The following is a 25,593-nucleotide window of genomic DNA, read 5'->3' as shown; positions in this document are numbered from 1 at the left end:
ACCTGAAATTTGTCTCAAAAAACTGGCCAAACAAATATACAAGTCTCGTGAGCGGGCCCCACAGGGTGAGCGGGCCCCACGAGATAAGCGGGCCCCACGGGGATGAACGGACCTCACAAGATGAGAGGGCCCCACGGATAAACGGACCCCACAGGATGAGTGGGCCCCACAGGATGGACGGACCCCACCGGATGAACCTGTCTTGCAAAATATAACAACCAGCTCTGATACCAGTTTGTTAGGGGTGGCCCAGGAAATAGACAAATCCAAGTTAGGACAAAGTAGGCGGTATAACCGACCATATAATAGATAGGCGGTAGATACCAGCCATATAATAATTAGGCGGTAAAACCGACCATATAAAGACGGATAACAAAGCAAATAAAAGACACAGAAGATTTACGTGGTTCGGTCAAATTGACCTACGTCCACGGGCGAGGGAGGAGCTATATTTCTACTATGAAGAAGAAATACAAAAGACCGTAGGAAAGTGGTTCCTAGGCCAATATGCACTTACAAAAGAGTTTAGAAAATATTCCTAAACTCAAAACAAGAGAGCCTAAAATATTTGACTGAATGGGCTAGATGACTCAAGAAGCTAATAGCCCATATAACTCTCTCTTGAGTGGTGCACATCAAACGTTCAATGGGCTCTTCTATTTATAGGAATCAAGAGGGAAGCCTTCCGTTTCTGATCTTCGATGTGGGACGCAAAATTCTGCCATCCAAGGTCAAGAATTGCGGCTGCGTCTTGACAAATCAACAATGTATATATGGATCATATATGTGTGTGTATCGTCCAGTTGAAGGGGCCTTCGAAATAGTTGAAAAGCATGCACTACTACTTCAAAAATATTGAATATTTTATTTCTGGAAACTTGGGGATGGATGTTGTTATGCTGCAGGCATGACAGAAGACTGAGACCAGACCTTTTGTGAGGTACAATAATGTAAATTTGGTGAGTCAACAACTCTACATGGTGACTTCATAAAACTTTTCAATTCAATCTCATAATTTTCATACTCGCACTGTGAATCATAAGCTAGAGAATCAAAATATAGCCAATGTTCAAGGGCCTTGTTTTCTGGTCATGGATCGATAGTCTAATCTCAACTTCCCATTCTCCATCCAATCCTTGTACTTCCCCTTATATTAAAATTCTTTCTGAAGTAAAAGTATGTAAATACAACTACCTTATCAAGTTCAAGTCAATCTGTATAGATGCTATCATGTTGTTTGATTTGTGGTGTCACAAATCTTTAAATTGTTAATCTTTTCCTTTTATGCGTTGAAAATTAAAAGTTTCTAAATGTTACGACAGGACTTGCTTTGCGTGGTACTAAGGAAAAACTTAAGACACTTGCCCTTTTCATGGGCGTAGTATGTTGCACTACAGTGGTCCAATGTTGTGCTGGATCTGATGTGTTGAGATGGAGATCATTCTATGCAACTGAAGGCAACCTTTGGAAGGCACATTACCAGGAGGTATTTGATCATGGCATTCGTGAGGCTTTCTGCTGTCTGGGACGTGTTAAATACTTGTAAGTCCTAATGTTTTGTTCATTGTACACTTCATTATCTGATATTTTTAACTCTAGTTCTTTTTTTTTTCCATGGCATAGAACTGCCTTGGAGGAAGATGAAATATATTCAGTTGCACAGTTACTTGGCGATCTTGTAACATATCGTGCAACAGGCACCGGACATCTGGAACTTTTGGCAGGTTCATGTTTATTCTTAGGACAACCGTACAAATTTGTATTAATTTGTTCTTAGATAACATGGATAAGAGCCCCTAAAATTCAGGTTTCTGCTTGTGCAGCTAGTTGAGTTTAAACGTGTAAGTTGACTGTCTACAATAACAGTGACTGTTTGTCCATTTATGTTCAGGGTAGATCACCAAATTCTTCTCTTTGGTTTAATTAATTACCCTTTACCCCCTTATAGTTTTACAAGCCACTTATACCCTCTGCTTTCCTGTGCTTTGGGCTAAAAGATAAGTTGAATAATAAACTAATGTACCCACCATAATCAGTTATAAACTTCACATATAAAGATTTTTGTATGTATCAATCAATTCAAATAACTACAACTTGGAGAACCACTAGGAATTGAAGAAAGAAAAATGTTATGTTTTCGCCACTTTAGACGCTCAAAATACTCTTAGAATTAAAACTGATGCACCCTCCATAGTCAGTTTTACTATGCCAAAACTTTGCTTTTTGTGTTCAATTGAATTCTTGTTGTTTTGTATGATTCTGTGTCCCTTAATACGGTAAAACTGATTTCTTTTTTTTTTGGTCAGATTTACTGTTTAACTTACTTTTGGACTGAAACTACAGGAGAAAAAGGTGTCTTTAAGAGCAAAGCCTAAACAATAAGGGGGATATTAATATCTTGCCCAAAAGTTTACAATGTATGCCACTATATGACACAATTGATATACATTGTATACTTATGTAGTTTAAAATGTGCAAAGTCCTTTTTGCTATTGCTGTGCAATAGCCTACATTCAAGTGATTAATTAACTGCGCATGCAATCACCACTCTTTTGCACCATTTTTCTTCATTGCGCAGTTTTGTACACGTTAACCTTAAATTGTACTTCAACTGGTTGCAAAAATTGAAAAGAAGTTTTGTGGCTTCATACAGATGATAGATATTATTTTGACCAGTGGGACAAGCACATCAGGTTGTGCAAATTAAGAAAAAAATAAAGTTATTTTTATTAAAACCAATGGAAATTATTAGAAGTTTTACTTTTTTGTTGTCAAAAAAAGATATTATGAATTTTTTTGTTACAAAAAAAAAAGAAGTTATTCGAAGTTAAAATAGTGGAAGTTATTGGAAATTGCTAAACTTTAGTAGTTATCTTTAGTAACGAGAGTAAAATTGGGAATATAGAACTTGACAAAAAAATTTTAACACCAAACCCATGGCTCATGCTTTATATACTGGAAGATGTCAACCTTTAGTGAGTTAGGATTTTGTGTCGCCTTAAGGTGCATTCTCTTAATTGTCCTAAGCCACTGATAGTCATTTAAGGATATGCTTTTCTCGGCTTAAATCAACTTATTGCTTAATTGTGCAGTGACTATATTTGCATTCTGTCTTTCAAATGTTAAGCAAATATTGTTTCACCAAACTTTGTTAAGCATGTTCTGGAGTTTTCTAGCTTCAATTCCACTATTCCTTTGTGTTTTTTTTCTTTTGGTTTTTAGTTTTACTTTTTCGAAAAAAATTCAGTTCATTTTGTAGTCTTCTCTGTGATTTCAAAAATTCAAATTAGTTCCCGATTTCAAAAGTTCAAATTAGTTTCCAAAGCTCAAAAGAAGAAATCTATACGAATTATCTGCATTGTATCATAAGCGAATCCAGGTGTTGATTGACAAACTAAATAGCACCATATCTTGGCCCAATGCATTTGCAAGGAACCAAGTAGCTTTTTTTTTTTTCCAACGGTATTCTCTTTATATATATATTGAATTTGATAATACAAGATGTCAGTTACAAAAGTGGACATTGGTCCTATTATCCTCCTGTATACTCTCTTTGAGCCACAAGGGAAACTTTGTTTCCATATTACATTGGAAACAAGTTTAGTTGCAAATTGTACCATTTTATGAGCACATCTATTTCCATCTCTATACACAAAAGAAAAAGTACGGTACTGGAACATGTCAGTCAATTGTCTTATATCTTCGATTATGGTGGCTATTGGAGGAAAACTATACAATCACTTCGGTTTTGCCCATAGAAACTTGGCAACAATGCATGAAGTAGAGTATGTTTTATGCCAAGATTTTCCTTTTTGTTTCCACTATAGAATAATGAGGAACATATTAAACAATTTATGGTAAAGTTTCAGGTGCAGATTTTTTGCTTCAATTTATTTATGATTTTTTTTAATGTGAATTTAAAAAGGTTGCACTTACTGTACATACAATGTTTTAAATTGGTTTTCTAAATCATAAAATTCATGTTCACAGTGCACATGGTTTTATATGGTTGATGCCTTTTAGTTAGTACATGACTAGAGTACCTTTTTTAAATAAAAAACCCTTCTTCCAGTTTTTCTCTTAATATATTGATCGTTCTTCCTTGGGATGGTCTGTTCTTGCCAAGTGTACCGAAAGTTTGCACAAGCATTTTCTGTGCCACTAACCTTTGTCAATAAGACAACGTGAAGGTGTGCTCTTGGTGAAGATGAACATAGTCTAGTGCAAGTGCAAAGAATCCTTGTTCTTTGAAAGAATTGATTACACTTTCAATGCTGATAGGGGTTTGCGTGGATCTATGCTCGGTACTAACTTAAAGTTAAAGATTGAAACAGCACCTCTTTGGTATGCATTTCAATGAATACATTTGAAAAGAACCGGAGATAATCCTTAAATACTGATACATAGAGTCATTAGTATTTATTAGTCAATTGATTTTTTTGCTTGTCGTTTCTCTTTCATGTCAGTTTCTAATTTCAGAGTTAACCTTTGCAAAATAATGAAGAACTTTTAAACTTTGATGCAACTAAAATTTTTCCCCTTTTCCTTTCATTTTTTTTTCCAGGATTAGCTTTATTGCAAAAATGTAGACCATTCACTCAATCACATGAAGAGTCGCTTGAGATACCCCCTGAAAGAGTTCATGAGGCTGCTGTTTTTCATCAATTTGCTGAAGCTGCCTATACGGTATTGTAATAATAACTTCCCTAGCATGTTTTCAGAAGTTTTTGTTCCTGCATAAACATTGGAATTGTAATCTACAGGGTCTTTTACTTGATGTTGGAAGAAACCCATTGATGTTTCCTTGTGCATGGCTCTATAGGCAAGGAATTTTCAGTCTTTGGAGCCGTAACAGGTTATTTACAAACTTAATATTAGTGTGTAAATTTTATGGGCAATTTAAACATAGGCTTCTCATAGAAAAAAAGTGAAACACGCTTAAGCCACTTCTATTTGTTTACAAGATTGTGTAGTTTGATTTACGATTTTTTCTTATGTTTAATGTGTTTCAAGGACGCAAGTTTCTTATCCTGTTTTGTGTTGTTCTTCAACTCCTCCTTCCCAAGTTTGGGCATGAGTTGAAAACACATAACTGTCTGGAGAAAATAGTGAAAAACTTTTGGGCCACCATATCAGTTAGTTACTTTTAAGGAGATAGTGGGAAACGTGTAAAAGCACTATTATATTTGGTTTACAAGGTTTTACAAGAGAAGGACCTTTATATATCAATATTCACATTTTAAGGTAAGTGGAAATTAATTTAGTATGGACTAGTAAGGCCTTTAAAGTACATTGAGTTATGGATAGTGGGCCCTGTTACCATTGTTGGTTGATTGAACTGCTACTCTCTAGGAGGCCTGCAGTTGAAGGGGATAATTGGTGGCGAGGTCATGCAGCAGCCTTTTTGAAGCATGTCAAGTTGACACCAGATGCGCTTAGAAAAGGACGTATTAATCAAGTGAGTCCATATTAGTTCGTGCTGTGTAATCTGGGATTTCATAGAAACTTAACTGTTTTGGGTATTAAGGCCATTTTGTAATGTATGTACACATTTTCTAACTAGTTCATGGCGCTTTTTGCTTGTGCATTGGCATGTCAGGAAATTTGATAGTGATGTTCAATTTGGACTGTTTACCTCTTTTGTGTTAATTTTGTCATATCTTAGTAGCGTTGTAGGCAAAATGCATCTTTCTCGGTTAAAATTTTCTGTGTTCTATATAGTTATATGATTTATTGTATCTGATGGATTGCAAAGGTTTCCACCCAAATTTGTTATCCTCATCCCCGTTTTTCTCCAGTGTTTTTGCCTGGCTACTTTTCTTGTTGACACAAGCACAACATTTCTCTCTCTCTCTCAACAAACACACATAAACTCTTCCATAACTAACTTTTCTTCTCAAATTCCTTTTGGTCTTGATGTGGAATGAAAAGCAATCTATCAAATAGTTGCAATATTCTAACTTTACTTTATGGCCTGTCAGCCTTTTCTCACTCTTTTAAGTCTTTTAACAAGTTGATACTATCATTTTTCTACACTATTGTTTGTAAATGATGTTGTGATTAAAATACAGTAATAAAGTTAGTAGTTGTTATTTCTTTTTCAGTTTGGAAGAGTTTGTTTTTCCTTTAATTATTACTTTTTTTTTCTAAAAACTATTTTATGCACATAACATATTCTCTTTTATGCATTTTGTAGAAAGTGAGGAAATTATTATAATCTTTTCTTGGTAATATTTTTCTAGGGCAAGTGTAAAGCATCATATTTTATGATGGTTTTACACCATCTAAAATCTGTTGTGATTGCTGTTAGAGGAACTGAGACTCCAGAAGACCTGATTACTGATGGTTTGTGTAGGGAATGCTGCCTAAGCAAAGAGGATTTGGATGGCTTAATTAAGTAAGTTGTGGTTCTTTTGATCACTTGTTATATGCTGGAAGATGCTTGTCTGATGCTTGCCATGGGACAAGCATTGGAAATGTTGATAGGATTTGGATAAGTGAATAAAGTTCCTGAAGCACATGCTTAGTATATGTTTAGCCACCATGGTGATAACATCTTTTTCTGTTGCCCTGATTAATAATGCATGGTAGATTACTTTGGAAGTCCATAATCTGTTATTTGTGTTAATAGTTATTGTCTTGAATTTCTTTGTTCATTTTAGCCCTTAAACAGTAAAATAGCAATTTGGAGTCCTCAAAATTTTTTGATAGATAAATAAGTCCTTTAAACAACAATATTTTTCTATGGCTGACTTTCATTGCTTACTGTAAAACTTTTACAAAAACCTTTGTGTCTTTAGTGTTTGGAAGATGGTTAGTGAAAGTTTGTCACCCTCCACATGCCGCCCACCCCTGTCTCCGAGCTCCATCACATCCACCGCCCACCCGGCCAGCAACCACCACTACCACAGCCCCCTGCCCTCTTTCTTCCCCTACCCCCTACCCCACTTGCCACACCCCCTCTTTCTCCTCCCTGCCGGCCACCCCCTGTCTTTCTTCCCACTTCCTTGTGTGCGTTTGTGTTTTTTATTTTTAATGTATTTTGTAGGGTGTTTTTGTAAAAATTGTAGGGTGTTTTTATAAGTATTTTTGTGGGGTGTTTTGACATGTTACTATACATGGCATATTAGAAAAACTACCTTTCTAGGACAAGGCAAGACATGCCAAGCACACTCTATATTTGGCATCTATTTGTGTGAATAATATACTATATGCGTGATGTAAAAGATGTCTTAAAATGATATATTTACTCAGCTATAAAATTGTTTTAAGAGAAGAATCACAAAACAACAAATAATAAAATTGTGATAGTTGAGCAGTACAAATAAAAGTAGATACTCTCTTGTGCCAAACTAAGTACTCTGTATTTTTTAGCTGGACTTGATTCTTGTATAAAGAGAGAAGTCAAACTGTGCCAAACATGATAATTGAGCAGTATAAATAAAAGTAGATACTCTCTTGTGCCAAACTAAGTACTCTGTATTCTTTAGCTGGACTTAATTCTTGTATAAAGAGAGAAGCCAAACTGTGCATGCATTCATGAGAATTGGAAAAAATAAACATGACAGCTTCAATATTAACTAATAAAAACTTGAGAGGGTAACAGTAAACCTAAACTTATATGGTCACTGCCTTTGAAGTGTCTAACATTTAAGAAGTTTACCACTTAGATGTTGCAACCTAAGGAAAGTGGATGTTGTGAGAGGTTATGATAGCATTGCACCACTATTTTAAGTACTAGCAGTGGGTAGGCTAAGTTTCCTCACAAAATACTTGAGTTTTAAGCGTAAAAATCATAAAAGCATAAAATACTAAGTTTCTTTCACGAAGTTTTGTGAGAGAATAAAAATCATTATTTTGAGTTTTAAGAAAGAAACGGTTCATCAGATGGCACTGCTAGTCCTCCTATTACTATTGATTGTGTTGGCATTCATCATGAATACCATTTCTGCATTCTGGAGGCAGCTCTTATTTATATGGATCAGTGTTTTGCCATAGACACGCGTGAGTACAAAACCACTGTCATGATTATTCTTGTGATCTATTTAGTGGACCTTTTTAGCCCTGTCACTCTGCTCTTCCCAATGTTTTGTTTGCTGAATTAGTAATACTACCACTCATCTTTCTTCATCTTTCTACTCAAACATTGAATTTTTTAGCAGCCAGTAATTTTTTGTGAGACAACTAACTTGTTGAAGTTGACTTTCATTTGATCGGGGAGAAGTTGGTTGAGCAAGTTTTCGGAACATTTCATGTAAAACCTACCAATCAATTAGTTATTTGTTCAGCAAAACATTTTTTTTTTTTGGGGGGGAGGGACTATTGTAAACTACAATTTTGTGCTAGTACTTCAAGTACTGTAGGCCTACCAAACTGGTAGACCGAATTTTCTTCCAAAATACTGTTGATATGGACCTCATTTGTGGATAGACTCAAAAGGCAAGCAAGTAATTTTCTTCTAGAAGGATTTACTATACCAATTGTAACATATTTTAGGTCAAGTTAGTGTGTTTTAGACATACCTGCTAATGTTTCGAAAATGACTAGGTATTCATTAGTAGTTTTCATTGATCAAAATGTGTGTGTTTGTGTGTGTGAATAATATCCGAATTACTTGAGATATTTTTTTGGGGAGACGGTATTCAAACTTTTTCCTTAATTATTCTGTTCATTGATAAGGTTTTTATTTCTCTCTCTAATTTTTGTGCTTAGTGATGGTGCAACTACGACAATGGTTTCTTCATTATCATATTATGGTCACTCTGGTGTAATTGAAGCTGCTCAGGATCTTTACATGCAAATAGAAGGAAATTCTACTCAAGGTTCAGAAACTTGTTTTCCTTTCTTTTTTTTTTCTTTATTGACGAAATGATTCTTCTACATGCTTGATTCCCGATTCTCATTGTGTAGCATATTGCAATGAGATGTAAAATACTATATTTTGGGGGATCTAACTAGAATTGAAAACAAGTAGCGCCAGAATTTCTCTGTAATGAGTACACATATAACTATAATTTACAATTTGTTAAAGAAGAAACTGCATGGCCATATAGTTGCAATGGAGTTAGTTTGACCACTTTCTTAGCTCAATTAGAATTTTGATCAGAAACAAGTTGTTTGATGGGCTTGAGTTAAAAAGTTTTGTTACCTATCTTTTAATTTTCTCTATATCACTAGCTATTACAAGTAATAAATACAAAACATGTCGAAACCTTCTACTCAAAATTTTGACACTCTGATTAACACTGAAAGTTATTGTCAACAGCTTATTGGTTCTTATAGTACTGCTCGTTGATATTACTAGCTGCATTTTTTCAGTTTCCTTGATACCTTAAAAACCCTTTTTGAGAGGAGTCATGTTAGTGTAAAATTTATTTTTGAAGCTCTACCAACAGACTATTTTCACAGATATATCTTTCTTACCTTGACATTTAATTGTGATAGTTGAATAAGAAGAAAGAAGATGCACAAAGACACTGCTGGCTTTGAATTTGGACATCTTAAAATGTTACTTTGTGCATGCTAGCAAATTGAGAAAGAAAATATGCAAATATATACATTATATCGTCCTAGTAGGAGTATTTCTTGTGACTAAGATTTTTATTAAGCAAGAAATGCATTTTTACTCCAAGTATTGTCCTAAAAGTTATCTTTGAATATGTTGGTTCTACAAAAAGAGGATTATGGTGACTGTATTTGTGTACATGATTTTGTCATATCAAGATATGATTGTGATACATGTAGCAAAATTATTCGATCAAGTTCGTTTTTGATAATACATTTGTTCTTCTTACTCTTTTACTAATTCAACTCAAAAAGTGCAGTTTGACAAGACATCTCCTAGAGTGCTGTTTATGAATTCTAAATACATGGAGGTAGTTAATTCTTGTACTAATAGCTGGGGATATATAAGAGTTTTATTAGGTGAAAAGATTTTACATTATTTAATAAACAATCCAACAGATGTCCATCACATTATATTTCAACTAGCTTATATGATTTCGAAGAAAACATTTATAGGGAGAGGGAGAAAGTTACATTTGAGTGGGCATCTAGTTAAATCAAATTTTGGTCGACAACAACATAAACATAGTAGCCAGCAAGCATTTTAATAGTAGAGAGTTTGATATTGCTCTCTAGTTGATATAGTACAATGTGCAGAACTCAGTTTTGTGAGAGGATGATTTCTTGGTTTCGTTTTGTAAATGAAGATATTATGATCTTCTTTAACTTGATATGGATTTCCTGGTTCTGCTGGTACCATGATTTATTTATCCATTATCTCCCTGTTGTTCACCAACAAACTAAGAAAGAAAAAATCCATGTGGTCTCTGAGGCACAAAAGCTACTTATGCTTGATCCATTTGAAACCTGCACAGGTTGCATTAAGCTTAATCTTCTTCAGTTAAACTTGTACCTGGGACATGACTTATATATATGGCATTAATTTAATTCACATTTTCTCCGAAATTAGGTGGTTATCTTTCTTCATTGTTGGGAGAAGGTTGTGAATGTGAAGGTTATAATCTTCGAATAGTGGGGCATTCTCTTGGAGGAGCCATTGCTGCAGTGTTAGGCTTTCGGGTACCAAAATTTCTTTATTTTCAATATTCAGTTAAGATCTATATTGATTATGTTAAGTGTTCAGCTTTTGAAATAATGACATAATCTGGAAGAAATAAAGAAAAATATGGAAAAAATAATTTGTAAACCATTAAGTGATCAATGGCTTGCTAGAGATTTGGATTTAATTAATTAACTTAAACAAATAAGTTTATCTAGTGCCCTTCCAAATGAGACACACAGAGGTTTTCGAGTGATTCATCTGGAGGTTGTAGTCATTTATGAACTTGGCTTATAAATAAAATACAGCTTGATCTTCTGTACTATTTGATTGAAGGGTTGGAAAACTTTATGCTGGCCATGCTTTACTGTGTCATAAGTTGGCTTTTCTGTTGTTTGATGAGGATAGCAACAACAGATATATCAGTTGAGGTTATAGTGCTCTGCAAAACATCAGGAATGCTGTGTTTATTGAGTGATAGATGTGAATCTAACTAGTGCAGTGAAAGTAATTTGGAGATCAATGTAGCTTTGCCCTCCTAGGATATCTTAACTACCATGCAAGTTGAATTTAAGTTGGATGCTTGCCTAGATTTTACAAGAGCTAAGTATGTTCAAAGCTTGTAAATTTAAAAATGCTTCATTGTAGCGAAAAAGGCTAAGTATCACTGTCCGTCCTTGTAGTTTATAAAAAGAAATGAACCTCCTCTTTTTAAATTATCATGGACCTTCTGCTTTCTGGCTTTTCTCTAACAAGCTTTAACATTATAATTAATTTCATTATGTTACTGTAGTTCCTTTCCTTTTCATTTCTTATTTCCTGTTCTTGTTTCTTGTTCCCCCACCCTGTCATCAAAACTAGTCTTCAATCTGTTTCATTACCATCCCAATGGCCAACTTCCCTCCCCTTCCCTTGCCACTACACCTTCTCCATCTTGCAAGCACTTGCTAGGAGGATAGAACTGAGACACTAAATACGGTTACAGCTTTATGACTTATAAACTGTTGAGCCCATTGATTTCACCAGTGCACTTACCTCTGAATTTGGTACACGTTAGGGAATAAGAAGACTGTTGAACAAAAGGCTATAATGTGAAAATTGAGAAAATTGAAGGAAATCCTGAAAGCAGAACTGAAGCTATTGTGCTGAGATAAAGATTGAGTTTTGGTTGCAAACTGGTGTGGTTATAGACTCAACTCTAGCTCAATAAAAAATGGTTTTAATTCATTCAGTTACCTATTTGCACACTTCTATCTTCAGGAAATTATTAATTCACTGAATAACTGAATTGGATTGACTGTAAATTCCTTGTTTGTGGTACATTTTCTACGTCTATATCCGAAGGAAACTACTTGAGGATTTGTTACTCACCTACTCAAGAGAATAGTATCCTGGGAGGTGAGGTATTGACGATGCAAAAAGGTTGTCTCGATGGAATAATTGGTGGAATCTTTGATGTGGAGAGGAACTTTTGGTCCTAGGGTGTTTTTGTGTGGAGCAATGGTGGGAGAAATAGCTTGGGCAGGTATGGGGGGTACTCCGTGCAAGGGTGGCCGGAACTTTTTTTTTTTTTTTTTTTCTTTTAAACAATGTTAGGTGAATTTCAGTATTTGTTTTTTTGAAGAACGGTGATTGAATATATAAATGGTTCATTGAGACCTCAATTGGTACCCTCCAGAAATACATCATAGGGGAGTCCTTATTTATTTCTAGTGGACTATGTGGGAGATTAATGATAATGAACCTAAAAACTACAATGCAAAGCTTTGGTATATAAATTAGTTTAAAGAGCCTTAATACTCACCATGCATTTTCTCAACCTTATGTACCAAAAGGTGGCATGTGATATAGAAAGCAAAAGTATTTCCAACTCCTACAAAAACAAAAAAAAAAAAAATAGTAAATACTGATAGATTTCGTATACACGTTTTGTGCATTACCTGCTATTAATTCATACAAATTCCTCTGTTGGGCGGATTTACACTGGGGGCAGTGGGGGCCATTTTAATTTCTATAATACCTATAAAAATTTGATATAATTTCGAATGTGTCTTTGGAATTTTGTGTATTCATTGATTTTTATGCTCCTAAAGTTGCCTTTGATTTTACCTGTTATTATAGTTACCGTAGAAAAGGCTTTTTCAGTTATGAATATAGTGAAAAATTGGTTATGAAATAGAATAGAAGACACTTGGATGAATGATTGTTTAGTTACTTTTATTGAGAAAAATATGTTTCGTGAAGTTCAAAATGAAAATGTTGTAAACTGGTATCAAAATATGAAAACTCGTCATGAGCAATTATAAATGATTTAGTTTTTTTTTTGAAATAAAATTATTATTACATTAATAATTTTGAGTTTGTCTTTTTATGTTTTTCATGGAATATATACATCATTTGTACTTGTTGGCGAATATTTTTTTTCTTAAAAAATTAGAAAAAAAGTAGGTAAAAAATTTTAAAGTTATTTTTGCCCCCACTGAAAATTTTTTCTGGCTCCGCCACTGCCACCTAGTAATCTTAGTCTTCAAATTCTGACAAACTGCTGGGGTGGTCTTTGATATTATGAAGACTGTGGGACAGATCCATATCTTTTCAACAAACTTAAAGGGACCAGCGTAATATTTACCCTTAGAACTATAATATCACAATTCATCGTACCTAAAGTAGTTCAAAGGCGTCTTAGCACTTACATTGTGTAACCTCAAACTTAGATACCAATAACTACAACATGATTTAAAAGAAAAAGTTTGTCCCACTCCGGGGAAGCGTAAGCTCATGAAATCATATTTCTGTACATTCTCTACATTACTTGATCTTGTTTCTTAGGTATGCCTCTTATGCTCATCTATGGCTACCGGAACTCTTGGACGAAAACAGTTTGAAACAAAAGAAGGTCAAAATATAGTGATGTTGAATTTGCTAATAGTTCTTTTATTGTGTTTATATATGCTGAGGCCAAGTATCTACCAATGAATCAAAGTACTTTCAATTTTTAATACTTGCCTAAGTTGTTGACAGTTAATTTGGAGCAAGTCATGGAAAAGTTTAGAAGTTTCTCATACATGTTCTTCATTCGTTTGCTTGAAGATTTGTAAATGGAGTATTACCCTTGATCTGACAAACATTTTGCCTTGGTTCTCTAACAATTGTCATCATATATCCTTGTTGGTAATGTTATCTAATATAACATTGCAAATAGAGGAACACACTTTCGTATTCTATTCTTGCATTCAAGAATGTAGATAGGACTTTTCAGAATTTACAGTATCATTGGCATCATTCAAAAGTGATGGCTGTGTTGGCCAGCCAAATTAAATTGCATTCATGTACTCATAATTCTCCTTATCATCTACCATGCAGTTATATCGCCGATACCCAAAGTTACACGTTTATGCTTATGGACCTCTTCCATGTCTAGATTTAAATGCAGCTGATGCATGTTCCAACTTTGTCACAAGGTAACAAGATTTCTATAATGTTTTGCAATTCTAATTGCATCTTGTCGTGCTTTATTTAGTGAACATTTTTTTGTATTGAATTTGTTAGTGAGAGCATGGACAGTTACGGTCTTAGGAGAAGGATCAAGATACCTCAGGCGCATGGCTAAGCAAGTTATGCTTCATAATATCTCTCAAATTTTAAATCTTAATATTTTCAAGTTTGGAATAAGTGATACTATCTTGTTGACCCAGTGAATTGGATTTTAGACAGTCATATACCAGAAGTTAATTAAAAGAATAAAGTATACATACATAGGAGCATATTCTGTCATGTTGGCAGTCTTAATGGCATCTTATTTCTGTCATTCATGACTTCATCCGCATGAAAACCTTGGGAATATGAGATAATGCATTACTCAATATATATATATATATATATATTAAAAGTTATTAAGCAGCACGAATTTTGCTCAGACTTGCACATGGTGGTTGATCATTTCTTATATTTTTTATTTTTGAAAGATGTATATATTCAATTTTTGATTGAAGTTAACATCGCAAGTGCTCAAATGTCCAGTGTCATCCTTAACAATGAATTCTCAGCACGCCTTTCGGTTGCATCAATCATGAGGCTTCGTGCAGCTGCAATTGATGCACTATCACAAGATAGCATAGCCAGATCAGCAATTGTTTCACTGGCACACCGTTATTTTTCTCTCAATGGTTTCAACGTAAAGGACAACAAAATGCTTAAAGAGGTTTCTGATTTCAGTTCGCTGTCAAAGGTTGAAGCAAGGACAACACAAACATTGAGACAAACCCATCAATATGGTAATGCAGATTGAAGTAGTGGTTAATTTTGGTTGCTCTATGACTTTATAATTATACTAAAGGACGAATTGCACTCTTGCTTCCTCAATTTTTGGATCATAAACCAATATTTGTCCTAGAAGACTCGTTAAAAACATTTTTTTTTACAACTTAACTATCAGTTTAGGTGAATCAAATGCAACTGATGGGAATTGAATTTGAGCGTTAGCTTCAATGTCACCCCTCCATGAATATCCCATTTATCACTTCACAGCTTAAAGTTCAAGTGTGTTAGTTTCCCTGCCCAATGTTCAGTTTTTATCGCTTTGATGCAATCCTCTTGATGTCCCAATATTAGCCTTGGTTTAAGTATATCATTTACACATGGATAAACGAAAAGGCAATTATTCCCTCAGTGGAGGACTCCTCAAAACATACAGCCTAGCAGCACCAGCACCAGTCATTGTTTCTTCTCATTCCACCCACTGTTGGCACCACAAATCCTGCCTCTTCCAATAGTTAGGCAGCCATTAATGAGTAGACCAGAAAACTTATAAGAATAATATAGCCAACATGAACCATCGACCATGCTCTATATTTCTCCAGCTACCCTAGGAGAACACCAACAGTCATCATCACATGCTAAGCCCAATCAAAAATCATCCTACATCTCTTTCACAAGCTCCATCTTCGAGTCACTTCCCGTTCTCCTTTATTCCAACCCTAAGATTTACCTTCAACTCAAACGTCTCATAAACTTAAATAGTAATCAACAAAAGCCATCATTTCCTGTTCACTTTAAGCTCTAATTTTCTACTGCATTGACTGTTGCCTTCTTTCTTCTCTCTTTTGCCAATCTTCCTTGCAGCCACATCCATGTAGCACCTACAGAAAAGCAATAAGAGATGGGCAGATGCTCTTAGGTTAGGAAAGAAAAGAGAGGTAAGGAAGAGGAGGGTAAAGGTGAAACCAGAGAGAAGGAGAGGTAATAGGTGGAAGAAAAGCTGGGAGGGGCATGACATATTGGAAGCAAGAAGGCCAAGTAAAAATATTGAAAGTGTGGGAGTGGGGATTGATGCACCTGGACTTAATGGTCTAGTGATAATGGAGTCTTTTTGAAAGGGAAGCTATAATTAGCTTTAAATTAATTGCTAAAAGGAAAATGTAACATAAGCTAGATGTGGAATCGGCTCTAGTATTGAAGGGAAACATTCAACTTCTCATGCTATTCACAAGAAATTCTCTCTTACATCATTTCAACTGCACATCATATTCCGAGGGGGCCTTGTCTAATAGCTAAGGTTGAAGCCCCAGGATTTAGATGTACTGGGTTCAAATCCCGTTTCCCTCTCCCCTGCTAAAACAATTTTTTTTAAAAAAGGCACTGCACATCGTATGGGAGTTGAGTTGGCTAGAACAAAGCATTATGTACACTACTTACGTCCCTTCAGAACTGTGAGTTGATGTCTATGCGAAGTTTGCATGCTTTTCCTCTCTTAATAATTTGTCAGTTTTGTTGACTGGCCTTGGTTGCTCCGAAACAAATGAGAATATGGGATTCTCAAAAAAATTATGGGACCTAATTAGTATAAGATCTAGACATTAGGGATCAAAAGTGCAATTGGCTTTTACAAAAAACATCATTTAGAAGCTATCCTTCTATAGTCTAGATATGAAAGATCTTCATCTTAAAGTTCTCAATGTGATTGCAGGGAGGGGGGAAGAAGACCTGGAATCTTGTTGGGACGAAATTGGCAAAGAAGACAGCTCCAAGCCCGAGATTAGCTTAACTGATTCCAAACCTAATTACGATGATTTATTCAGTCCTCCTAACGTATGTCACTATGATGATCAGTTTAAATTAGCAACAGCCATTCCTTCATCAGAAACTCGGTCATCTCATAATGTCCCTGAAATGTTTGTACCGGGACTTGTTATCCATATAGTTCCAGTAAAAGAACATGTCCATCATCCTTTATTGAAACGCTTCAGTATTTGGGAGGAAGATTGTAGTTACAAAGCATACATTGCAAAACGAGAATCCTTCAAGGATATTATAGTATCACCATCCATGTTTCTTGACCATTTACCATGGAGGTACTTGCTTTCATCTCTCTCTCTCTCTCTCTCTTACATGGATTTTATTACTACTCAATATTTCAATAGTTGAGATTGATTCATTACGTGTCATTATTTTAAATGTAAATCAAATCCTTCCTAGCAAAACACGGAATGTGGAGATGTGGCCTGAACTTAGCTATGAATTGCCTCAAACATTTATCATTTCTGTTCTTGACGCACTTTATCCCAAGTTGGCCAAGTTTCTAAAATGGAAATTTTGTATTCCTTTTTTGTTATTTAGATGCTACAGGGCTATCAGGAAAGTATTAGACAGTGAAAACCTCCGCTCTCTGTGATCAATCACGCATGAAAGGTCAGTTTTAGACTTATGTTTTCTCATTGAACAATTTTAGTTTTAGATTATTGCAATGAAGAGGTGGTTTTATTGTGATTTGCCTATTTTCTTTAGTTATTTGTTTTAGTAAAAAAATCACCTACCACGCTGATAAGATTGCTTTGACAATCATTAGGCCTATTGACAGTTTGGTGGTTCCACTGGGTTCTAAGCTGCACAGTAAAGTTCCAAGCTTTCAATGACCACTATACCACATTTCCAGCGTCACTACTCATTATTTTCCTCAGTATTTCTAGATCGTGGCACATGCTTTGGAAAATTAGTAATTTATCATTCATTATTTGTATAATTTAATGGCAATTGTTAATCGATGTTACACCACTCAGAAACAGTTGTCGTGACGATCATTTCCGTCACTTTTGATACTTCGAATGACAGGATAAAGAATTGCTTAACTAGATTCTCACGCTGAAGACTCCGACAAACCAATTACAACAAGTGTAAATGATTCTCACTCCTTCCACTTTATGATGACCCGTATGTAATGTCATTTCTGTCCTACTCTTAGAGCGTATTGCGCGGAGGACCTAATTGGAGGATGGATTGCTCCTTCCGTCTATAAATTGGGGGAGGCGAAGAACAATAATTCCACACAACAAGAATCAATCAGCTGTACCAAGTTAATTTTCCTTTCCAATCAAAATGGCTATCCTAGTTGTGGCAACACTCCTCATCAGCTTATTTTGCAGTGAAATAAGCCTAGTCCGGGGAGACATTGGCACTGCAACATCTTATAGTCCACCATATATTCGTAAGTAATCAGTAAATATATATCTACCATTAACCCAATTAACTGTACTGAGATTGATTTCTTTTTTTCTTTTTTTGCCTTTTAAAGTACGTCAAGGACTGACCATTAGTGATTGTTCATGTCAAATTTCAATCTTCTTGCACACATATGCATATACAGTATAGTTAAGTAGCTGACCTGTGAATTCTGTTGCAGCTACTAGATGCAATGGCAACAGACCAGATCAATTCCCAGCAGGGAACCTATTCGTTGCTGTTAGCGAAGGGCTGTGGGATAACGGGGCTGCATGCGGAAGACGCTACAGGTTGAGATGCCTGAGTGGCAATAACAAGCCATGCAAGAATGTTGGAACCACCATCGACGTTAGGGTGGTGGACTTTTGCCCCAGAAGGCCATGTCCCTCTACTATCCTCTTGTCCACTGATGCTTTCGCAGCCATCGCACATTCTCCTCATGCAAAAATCAACATTGAATACATCCAGTTACGTATATATATCCATTTCCTCTCACTCTTGTTCTTGTTCTTGTTCTTTCTTTTTTTTTATAAAAAATTTAAAAGCACAAATATGACGGGATTTAAGAAAAGGAGAAGGGAAAGGGTTGTTTAAACTCATGGCATCTAAATCCTGGAGGTTCCATATTAACTATTGGACCAAGACCTCCTTAGCCCTCTCACTCCTATTCTTCTTTCTTGACCTTTATCTTTTATTATTATTATTTTTTGTAATTTTTGCTCATTACATATCGATATATCTGCAGGGTTTGATGACTTGTTCCATGAGGCAGCTGGGTTTTGGGTACTTCTCCTTGACAATGTGATTTTGCAGTATATTCGAGAGATGAATGATGGAAGAGTACTTACTTGTAGAATTCGGTCATGATCAAGCTTGCCAAAGAAAAGAATTCAGTCATGAAGATTTTAATAATTATCATGTGATTAAGTCGAGTTATATTTACTTAGCCCAAAAGAAGAAAATAAATTTTTTTTTTCTAGTCATACTCAATACTAAAGGATGAAACACTTTCTTACCTTGTAACAAGCTGTAATACATATATATCTGAGGAGCTTAGTTTCAGTTTTATGGAAGATTTGCTTTTCTCCTCTCTTCTTATTTAAATTTTTTTCTTGAACACGCGTATAGAGTTCCATTATGCTTTCATGATCTCGTCAGTATTAACTACCATCCAATTATTGCATTGTGGACACAAGATTTTGCTTGTACTTAATTAGTACTACAAAAGAAGTTGCAGAACAGATAGAATAATTTTTTGTCTTGCTAATGTGCAGGAGAACCCGTGTGGGCCTTTTTGAAGTGTGAAACGTTATACCTTAGTTGTTTTTCAACATTTTGTTTGATTCAATCACTATGCCCAGCTTTAGGTATCCTATTCTTTTTTTCTGTTCTTGATTAAAGAATAGGATACCTATTCTTTAGGTATCCTATTCGTGTGGACCAAAACATGAAGTCAAAACATGGTCAACCAAAACTCAATTGGGATGATTTTAGTTTTTTTTTATTGTTCAAAAATTTATAATTTGAACATAAAAGTAAACTAAACGAGAACATCACAAAACAGATTATTCAAATTAAAATCTATGATCACCTAAAATAAATCAACCAAGAACAAGCCCTATGAACTGCACGCGCTTAACGCAAAAAAGGCTGCTGATTTGCGGATTTCTACAAAGCTGAAACCTAGTGTTGCATGAACGTTTGTAATCTTAGAAGGCCATCTTACGGTTAATTAGTCTTGATCCGGGCTGCAAATGAGTCGAGTCGAATCGAGTTCTCGAGCCGAGCCTTAACATAATTTTAGTGAACTCGAACTCGAACTCGAGCTCGAGCTCGACGAGCCGACAATTTCAAGCTTGAGCTCGAGTTCGACTTGATTCGAGCCGAGTTCGAAAAAAATAAAAAATAATTATTTTATTTTTGAAAAATAAATAAAATAATATTTTTTCTAATAATAAATAAAATATTAAGGATATATATGTAATTTACTATTAAAATAAAAAAATAAATACTTAAAATAATATATATATATATATATATATATACTCGAACTTGCGAGCCGGCTCGCGAGTTAACGAGTTTAATATCTTGAGCTCGAGTTTGAGCTTGATTTCGACTCGAGCCAGCTCGAGCTTGACTCGAGCCGCTCGTGAGCGGCTCGGTTCGTTTGTAGTCCTAATCCCAATAGTTCTAAAAGACTTTTTGGAGGGTCGACCTTTCTTATTAATATTAATTATCTGTAGGCAGATTCCTTCCATTAATATACTAGTAGATTGTTAATCAACTTTCAAGGGAGTTTGAGGTTAGCTTTTAAATAAACTGAACCTCGCTCGCTCTTTTTAGGGATGCTCCAAATATTTTCTTCCCCTATGATAGTTCGAGTTCAATGCCTGATAATTGATGGATTATTAAGAAAATGAGGTTGAAAAACCAAGTATATCAACCACTTGCTATTAGAATTTACAAGTTTTGCTAAGAAGCTCAGAAATCTTCAGATGCCAATGAAAATTCACAACTTATGGCAAAAGAATGCCTTGTAATCAGGAACACTCAAGTTACAACACTTTATTCAAGGGTCACAAATGGTTAACAAGTAAAACTATCCGTGATGTTGCAATTCTTCAGTTGCATGTTTAGTTTAGACCATCTTTTAATAAGTATCAAATACATTACACAAGGGCATAATTATCTGTGACATGTTTCATATTCTGTATATTTTCTGTCATTAGTGCAATTTTTTTTGTTCAGCAAATCGAGCTGAACGATTTTCAGTTAATTTATTAACAATATTGACTTCTGTTTGATACTATGACTCAACTTAGGCGTGAGGCGAAAATGGCCTTGCATGATTTTGTCGCATAGGTATTTGACAAAAAAAACGATGAATAATACTCATAGAAAGTTGTCTTTTTTTTTGCCCATCTCATGAGACCCTCTCCACTGGAAAAGTGAAACAGGAAAATCCTTGAACTGCAACCCGGACGCATGCAGCTTATTAAGCTTTCATTGATTAATGTCAACTCTGCGCCTCATCATCATCATCATCATCCTGCTTTGCCAATTCTCTCTGTTCTCCATTAATTGATCCCATGTCCACTCTGACTTCCCCTTACAGCTTTGACCCATTTTTTTTGATGATTTTGATCCGTGGTGGAAAGCTTAAACAGAAAACTGACCAAATTAAATATTCAACGTGGCCTGGCCTAGGTACATCGCTTTCGTACTAATCAAGTAGTGCACCAATATATTCTCGCATGCTTCCTAATCATTTCTTCTTAGAGATTAGAGACGCTTGGCTATATGATTGATTAGCCGCCACTAATCAAGAACCATTTTAATCAGGGCACTGCCGCCATGTTAATTAATATAATTGTCATTGCATGGTAATCGTCAATAGTTAACTTTTTCATAGTGATGGGAGTTATCTCGAGTTTTAGACTTTTACTTAAAAAGCAGCCTTATCCCACTTTTAGTTGTGGTATGCATAAAACTTATATAATATGTACATGTCCTCATCTATATGGATATTACGTGAATCACTTGTCCTGTTCTCAGTTCCTACTTTAATGGTTGAGAAGTCCAAGTTCATGACCATGTTGTTAATTGGTTGGTGAAAATGTAACAGTAATTTTCAATAATTTCAAGTATTAGGTGCGGTTTGATAAAAGGGGATCGGAATGAGGAATTGAAATAATTCCAATTCTTGCTATTTGGATTGTATGTATTGGATTTAGAATCTTGGAGTGAATCATTAAAATTTAGGAATTCTCAATCCCCAACAAATTGGTAGGTTTTGGTAGATTCCCAAATTTGTCTCAATTTAACTTGAGGACATTAAAAAAGAAAAGAAAACATATCTGTCTTTATCACTCTATCACGTCGGCTCAATCTCCATGGCAGCATCTTATAATCAAAATTTCTCTCTCATCCCATCTTCTAGCGTAGATTTTCATTGTCATCTTTTTCTCTCTTTGTTCTCGTTTTACTCTCTCCTTTAACCCTCCATGGCAGCAGGCCCACTCCATATGGTTCTTTCTCTCTTTTCTTGTAAATCTCTCTCTCATTTTCCCTTTTCTTCTCTTTTCATTCTTTTCCTCTCTCCTCCAATGCTCCATGACAGTCCCTCCTCTCCATCTAGTTGCCTCTCCTCTCTTTTTTTTCCTCCCTTTTTGTGTAAGCCTTTCTCTCATCTCTTGTTAGTTGCTCTCCTATGCTCTACGGATGGTAAGGTTGATTGGTGACGATCAGATGGTGGTTCAGTAGAATTTGGTGAAGCATGAGTACTCAAGGGCTGGGAAGAAAAAGCAAGAAAAGGGAAAGAAGAAAAAAATAAAGAAAAGAAAATAAAAAATAAATTGATTTCAAAACCTTATAAATATATACCAAACACTAATCATTGTAATGATACTGTTGATCAAAACCCATACTGAATTTTTGGAATTGATTCAAATTACAATTCCGATTTCTAAACTTAGACCAAACGTGCCTTCAATTTTGCAACAATGGAATTGATGTGTGATTCCGGCGTGCAGAATTTTGTGTCAACGATCTCCAAATAATTGCCTTTTGAATACTTTGACTAGTGTTATCACTTCACACATTTTACCCAAAACCAAGATTAGAATGGTTTGTGATCACTGATGACTGATCACTATGCAGAAATTAGAATTTGCCAAGTCAATGACACAACAAAATTAAGGACGTGTTTTCAAGAAAAAAAAATGAAGTGTAGAAACTGCATGGTTTTGATAACCAAGGTTAATGAATCCTTTTGGCACATCATTTGGAGGGCTTTTGCAGTCCACATAAATATGGTAGTTTTACTTCTTTAACATAATCGCCCAGCAGTCAATTCTTAACATATCCCGTTTGACAATGCAAAAAGATGCCAAGGCAATAAAAATTATGGCTAGCTCTAGGGGGATCCTCATATATATATATATATAAATCTCATCATGGAAAAGTGCATATCCAATTCTATCACTAACGAGTTGGTGTATTCCAATTATAATAATTTTTTATCACGTTTGAAATAGAGTCACAAATTGCCAAGTCACTCCCATGATCTTTTTATGGTCAATAGTCTTGCGATTAAGTATATTAGCATTATCATTTATCATGTTTTGGGATCTTGAAATTTATTCAGATAGTAGTAAGATTTTGGATCACTCCACTCGCTGCTAAATTTATCAACAAAGCAATCATGATTTTGTGCCACAATTACTTAGTGCATGCATGCATGCGCTAAATCTAGTGAGATAAGTTCTTGTCCTTCTGGATGAATTACGATCTTCTGTGCCATTACTCGGTATCAAATTCAGTGTCAATCCCGTTTATCACATGAGTGTACGTAGAAAAAATTTAAATAAACCCGTTTATCACATGAGCGTAGAAGAAATTTAAATAAACAACACATGACAAGTTAAATAAATAGGACATTTTATATAAATATAGAAGTGACACTGAGGATTTCATGTGCTTCTGGATGGTCGCCGTAATACATTTACACCAACAAAAAAAAAAGGGAAAGAAAGAAAAGTGGAGGAGGCAGCGGCTAATCCTGATTAAGTTGGAGCAACGATATTATGAACAATGGAGCCCCAGTCCCAGTGTTGAATGTCCGTCCGGCCGTCCAGTAGTAGCATCGGCAGTGTCGCTGCCCACCTGCATTACTCAGGATAAGCTTTCCACTTTCCGCCCCGCAATGTGGAAGTGCTTCATCATATCAGTACTGCTATGATGATCATCAATTTTCAACCCATAAACAGCACCGACCACTCGGGCAAGAACTGAAAGGGAATTTGTCTTTTGATTTCCAGGGCAGGCTAGTCGTCCATTAGTGGCGGTCCGTGGACTTTTGCTTTGGCCATCTTACATGTTATGTTAGTTGAATTCCGTAGCACAGCCTTCACATCACTTAGAGCTATAATATTTGACAGTTGAGAGTTATTTTTCATGTTGTAAACATGTAATCGGAGAAAACATGAACATTGTACTCTTCCTAACAGAGACCTTAGTTAGTGTACCAACATGACTATGATTCTTTTGATGAAATGTTTTATAAGAGTGGGTAGAGGATATATATATATATATATATATATATATATATATATATATAAAGTTTCTTGAAACCTACTACTGTATTTCTTCAGTGACATGTGCTAAATTTCCAAAACCCTATTTGATTATGAACAATGTGATTGATGGTGGTTTGATAGCGTACCATGTTTGTAAAAAACAAAACATTTCTAGGGGAAAGTGGAAAGATTGTGCATGACGCAGGAAACCATATGCTCAACCCCTCCTCTCATCGTCAACAAGCTGAATTCATTTCACCATCCATTGTCAACGTGGACTGCAATTGCCATTGATTCCCATCCAAAAGTACTAGTTCTGCTTGCAGCTTAGATATTGGCAACTTTTCTTAGTAGCCATCCACATTCAAATACTTTAATAAAAAAAATAAAGGGGACGGTTTAGAGATCAGTTTGAAACCTCGGGCTGATTTGATCTACAGCTAGTATAAATTTGAGGTAAATTAGGCACATTTCCCCCACATCCGAAGTCGAGAATCAAGCTACCCTACCTAGGCAGAAGTAAAGTCCACAGCCATAATCATGGATCTCCTACGCTTCAATTTGGTCTTGATCAGCATATTCAGTCTGGCTAAAATAAACTTAGTCCTTGGAGACATTGGCACTGCCACTTCTTACAATCCTCCATACACCCGTGAGCAACATTTGATTTCTCAGAAGTTTCTATATCATTATTTAGCAGCAGCTTTTTTGTTTTTTCAGTTGTTTGAGTATCGTATTAGGAAGGATATGGAATTTGATTATAAAATTTACTCTAAATTTAACTCGTGCAGCCACCAAGTGCGGGGGAAACAGAAATGATCAGTTTCCAGCAGGAAATCTGTTCGTTGCGGTGAGTGAAGGACTGTGGGATAACGGGGCTGCATGCGGCAGACGCTACAGATTAAGATGCTTGAGCGGCAACAACAAGCCATGCAGAGATATTGGCACCACCATCGACGTTAGGGTGGTGGATTTCTGCCCAAGACGCCCATGCCCTTCCACCATTGTTTTGTCTAGTGATGCTTTTGCAGCTATCTCCCGCAACCCTGATGCCAAAATCAACATTGAATACATCCAGTACTTACACTTCTTCCTTGTCTCCAGCTTATTATCTTCAGTATTTTCTTCGGTTGCTCCATTGCTTAATATTTTACTTTACACCTTTTGCAGGATATGAAGAGGGATTTGACTTCCATATATATATATATATACGTGTAATTTTACGGGCTGAAGATCAAGAGGAAAAGGGTATCCTTGGAAATAGGAACAGAACTAGATAGCAAAATGTTGTTTTTAAAAATTCATTTCCCTTTGTTATCGGTATATCCTATTAAATGATGGCAAACGAGCACAAAAAATGTACTAAAAGTTTCGACGTGATGTACACATCAAATGATGTCAAGAGATGGTTCCCGAAATTGAGTTGCTTTTGCATTAAGAGTACCAAAGCTTTCCTTT

At 35.5% G+C, this 25,593-nt stretch overlaps 3 protein-coding genes across 3 annotated transcripts; all 3 read left to right on the top strand.

Moving 5' to 3' along the window:
• Positions 1-1,372: 1,372 nt before the first annotated feature.
• Positions 1,373-17,234, top strand: LOC113759883 (sn1-specific diacylglycerol lipase beta). The gene is made up of 12 exons (XM_027302461.1): positions 1,373-1,542; positions 1,624-1,724; positions 4,565-4,686; positions 4,764-4,855; positions 5,353-5,458; positions 6,243-6,397; positions 8,713-8,834; positions 10,475-10,584; positions 13,928-14,025; positions 14,585-14,838; positions 16,530-16,914; positions 17,180-17,234. The coding sequence occupies exons 1-12, from the start codon at positions 1,373-1,375 to the stop codon at positions 17,232-17,234; spliced, it is 1,770 nt and encodes a 589-aa protein (XP_027158262.1).
• A 657-nt stretch (positions 17,235-17,891) lies between these two features.
• LOC113762736 (EG45-like domain containing protein) lies at positions 17,892-19,143 on the top strand. Its single transcript, XM_027306310.1, has 3 exons — positions 17,892-18,044; positions 18,240-18,525; positions 18,804-19,143. Exons 1-3 carry the CDS (start codon positions 17,936-17,938, stop codon positions 18,808-18,810), a joined length of 402 nt encoding a protein of 133 aa, XP_027162111.1. The 5' UTR covers positions 17,892-17,935; the 3' UTR covers positions 18,811-19,143.
• A 5,532-nt stretch (positions 19,144-24,675) lies between these two features.
• Positions 24,676-25,312, top strand: LOC113759882 (EG45-like domain containing protein). Its single transcript, XM_027302460.1, has 3 exons — positions 24,676-24,787; positions 24,927-25,212; positions 25,306-25,312. The coding sequence occupies exons 1-3, from the start codon at positions 24,676-24,678 to the stop codon at positions 25,310-25,312; spliced, it is 405 nt and encodes a 134-aa protein (XP_027158261.1).
• Positions 25,313-25,593: the final 281 nt, after the last annotated feature.

This window comes from Coffea eugenioides, chromosome 2, assembly GCF_003713205.1.
Source record: "Coffea eugenioides isolate CCC68of chromosome 2, Ceug_1.0, whole genome shotgun sequence".
NCBI lineage: Eukaryota > Viridiplantae > Streptophyta > Magnoliopsida > Gentianales > Rubiaceae > Coffea > Coffea eugenioides.
Note: the sequence above shows the minus strand (reverse complement) of the source record. Positions and strands in the feature narration are given on the sequence as shown.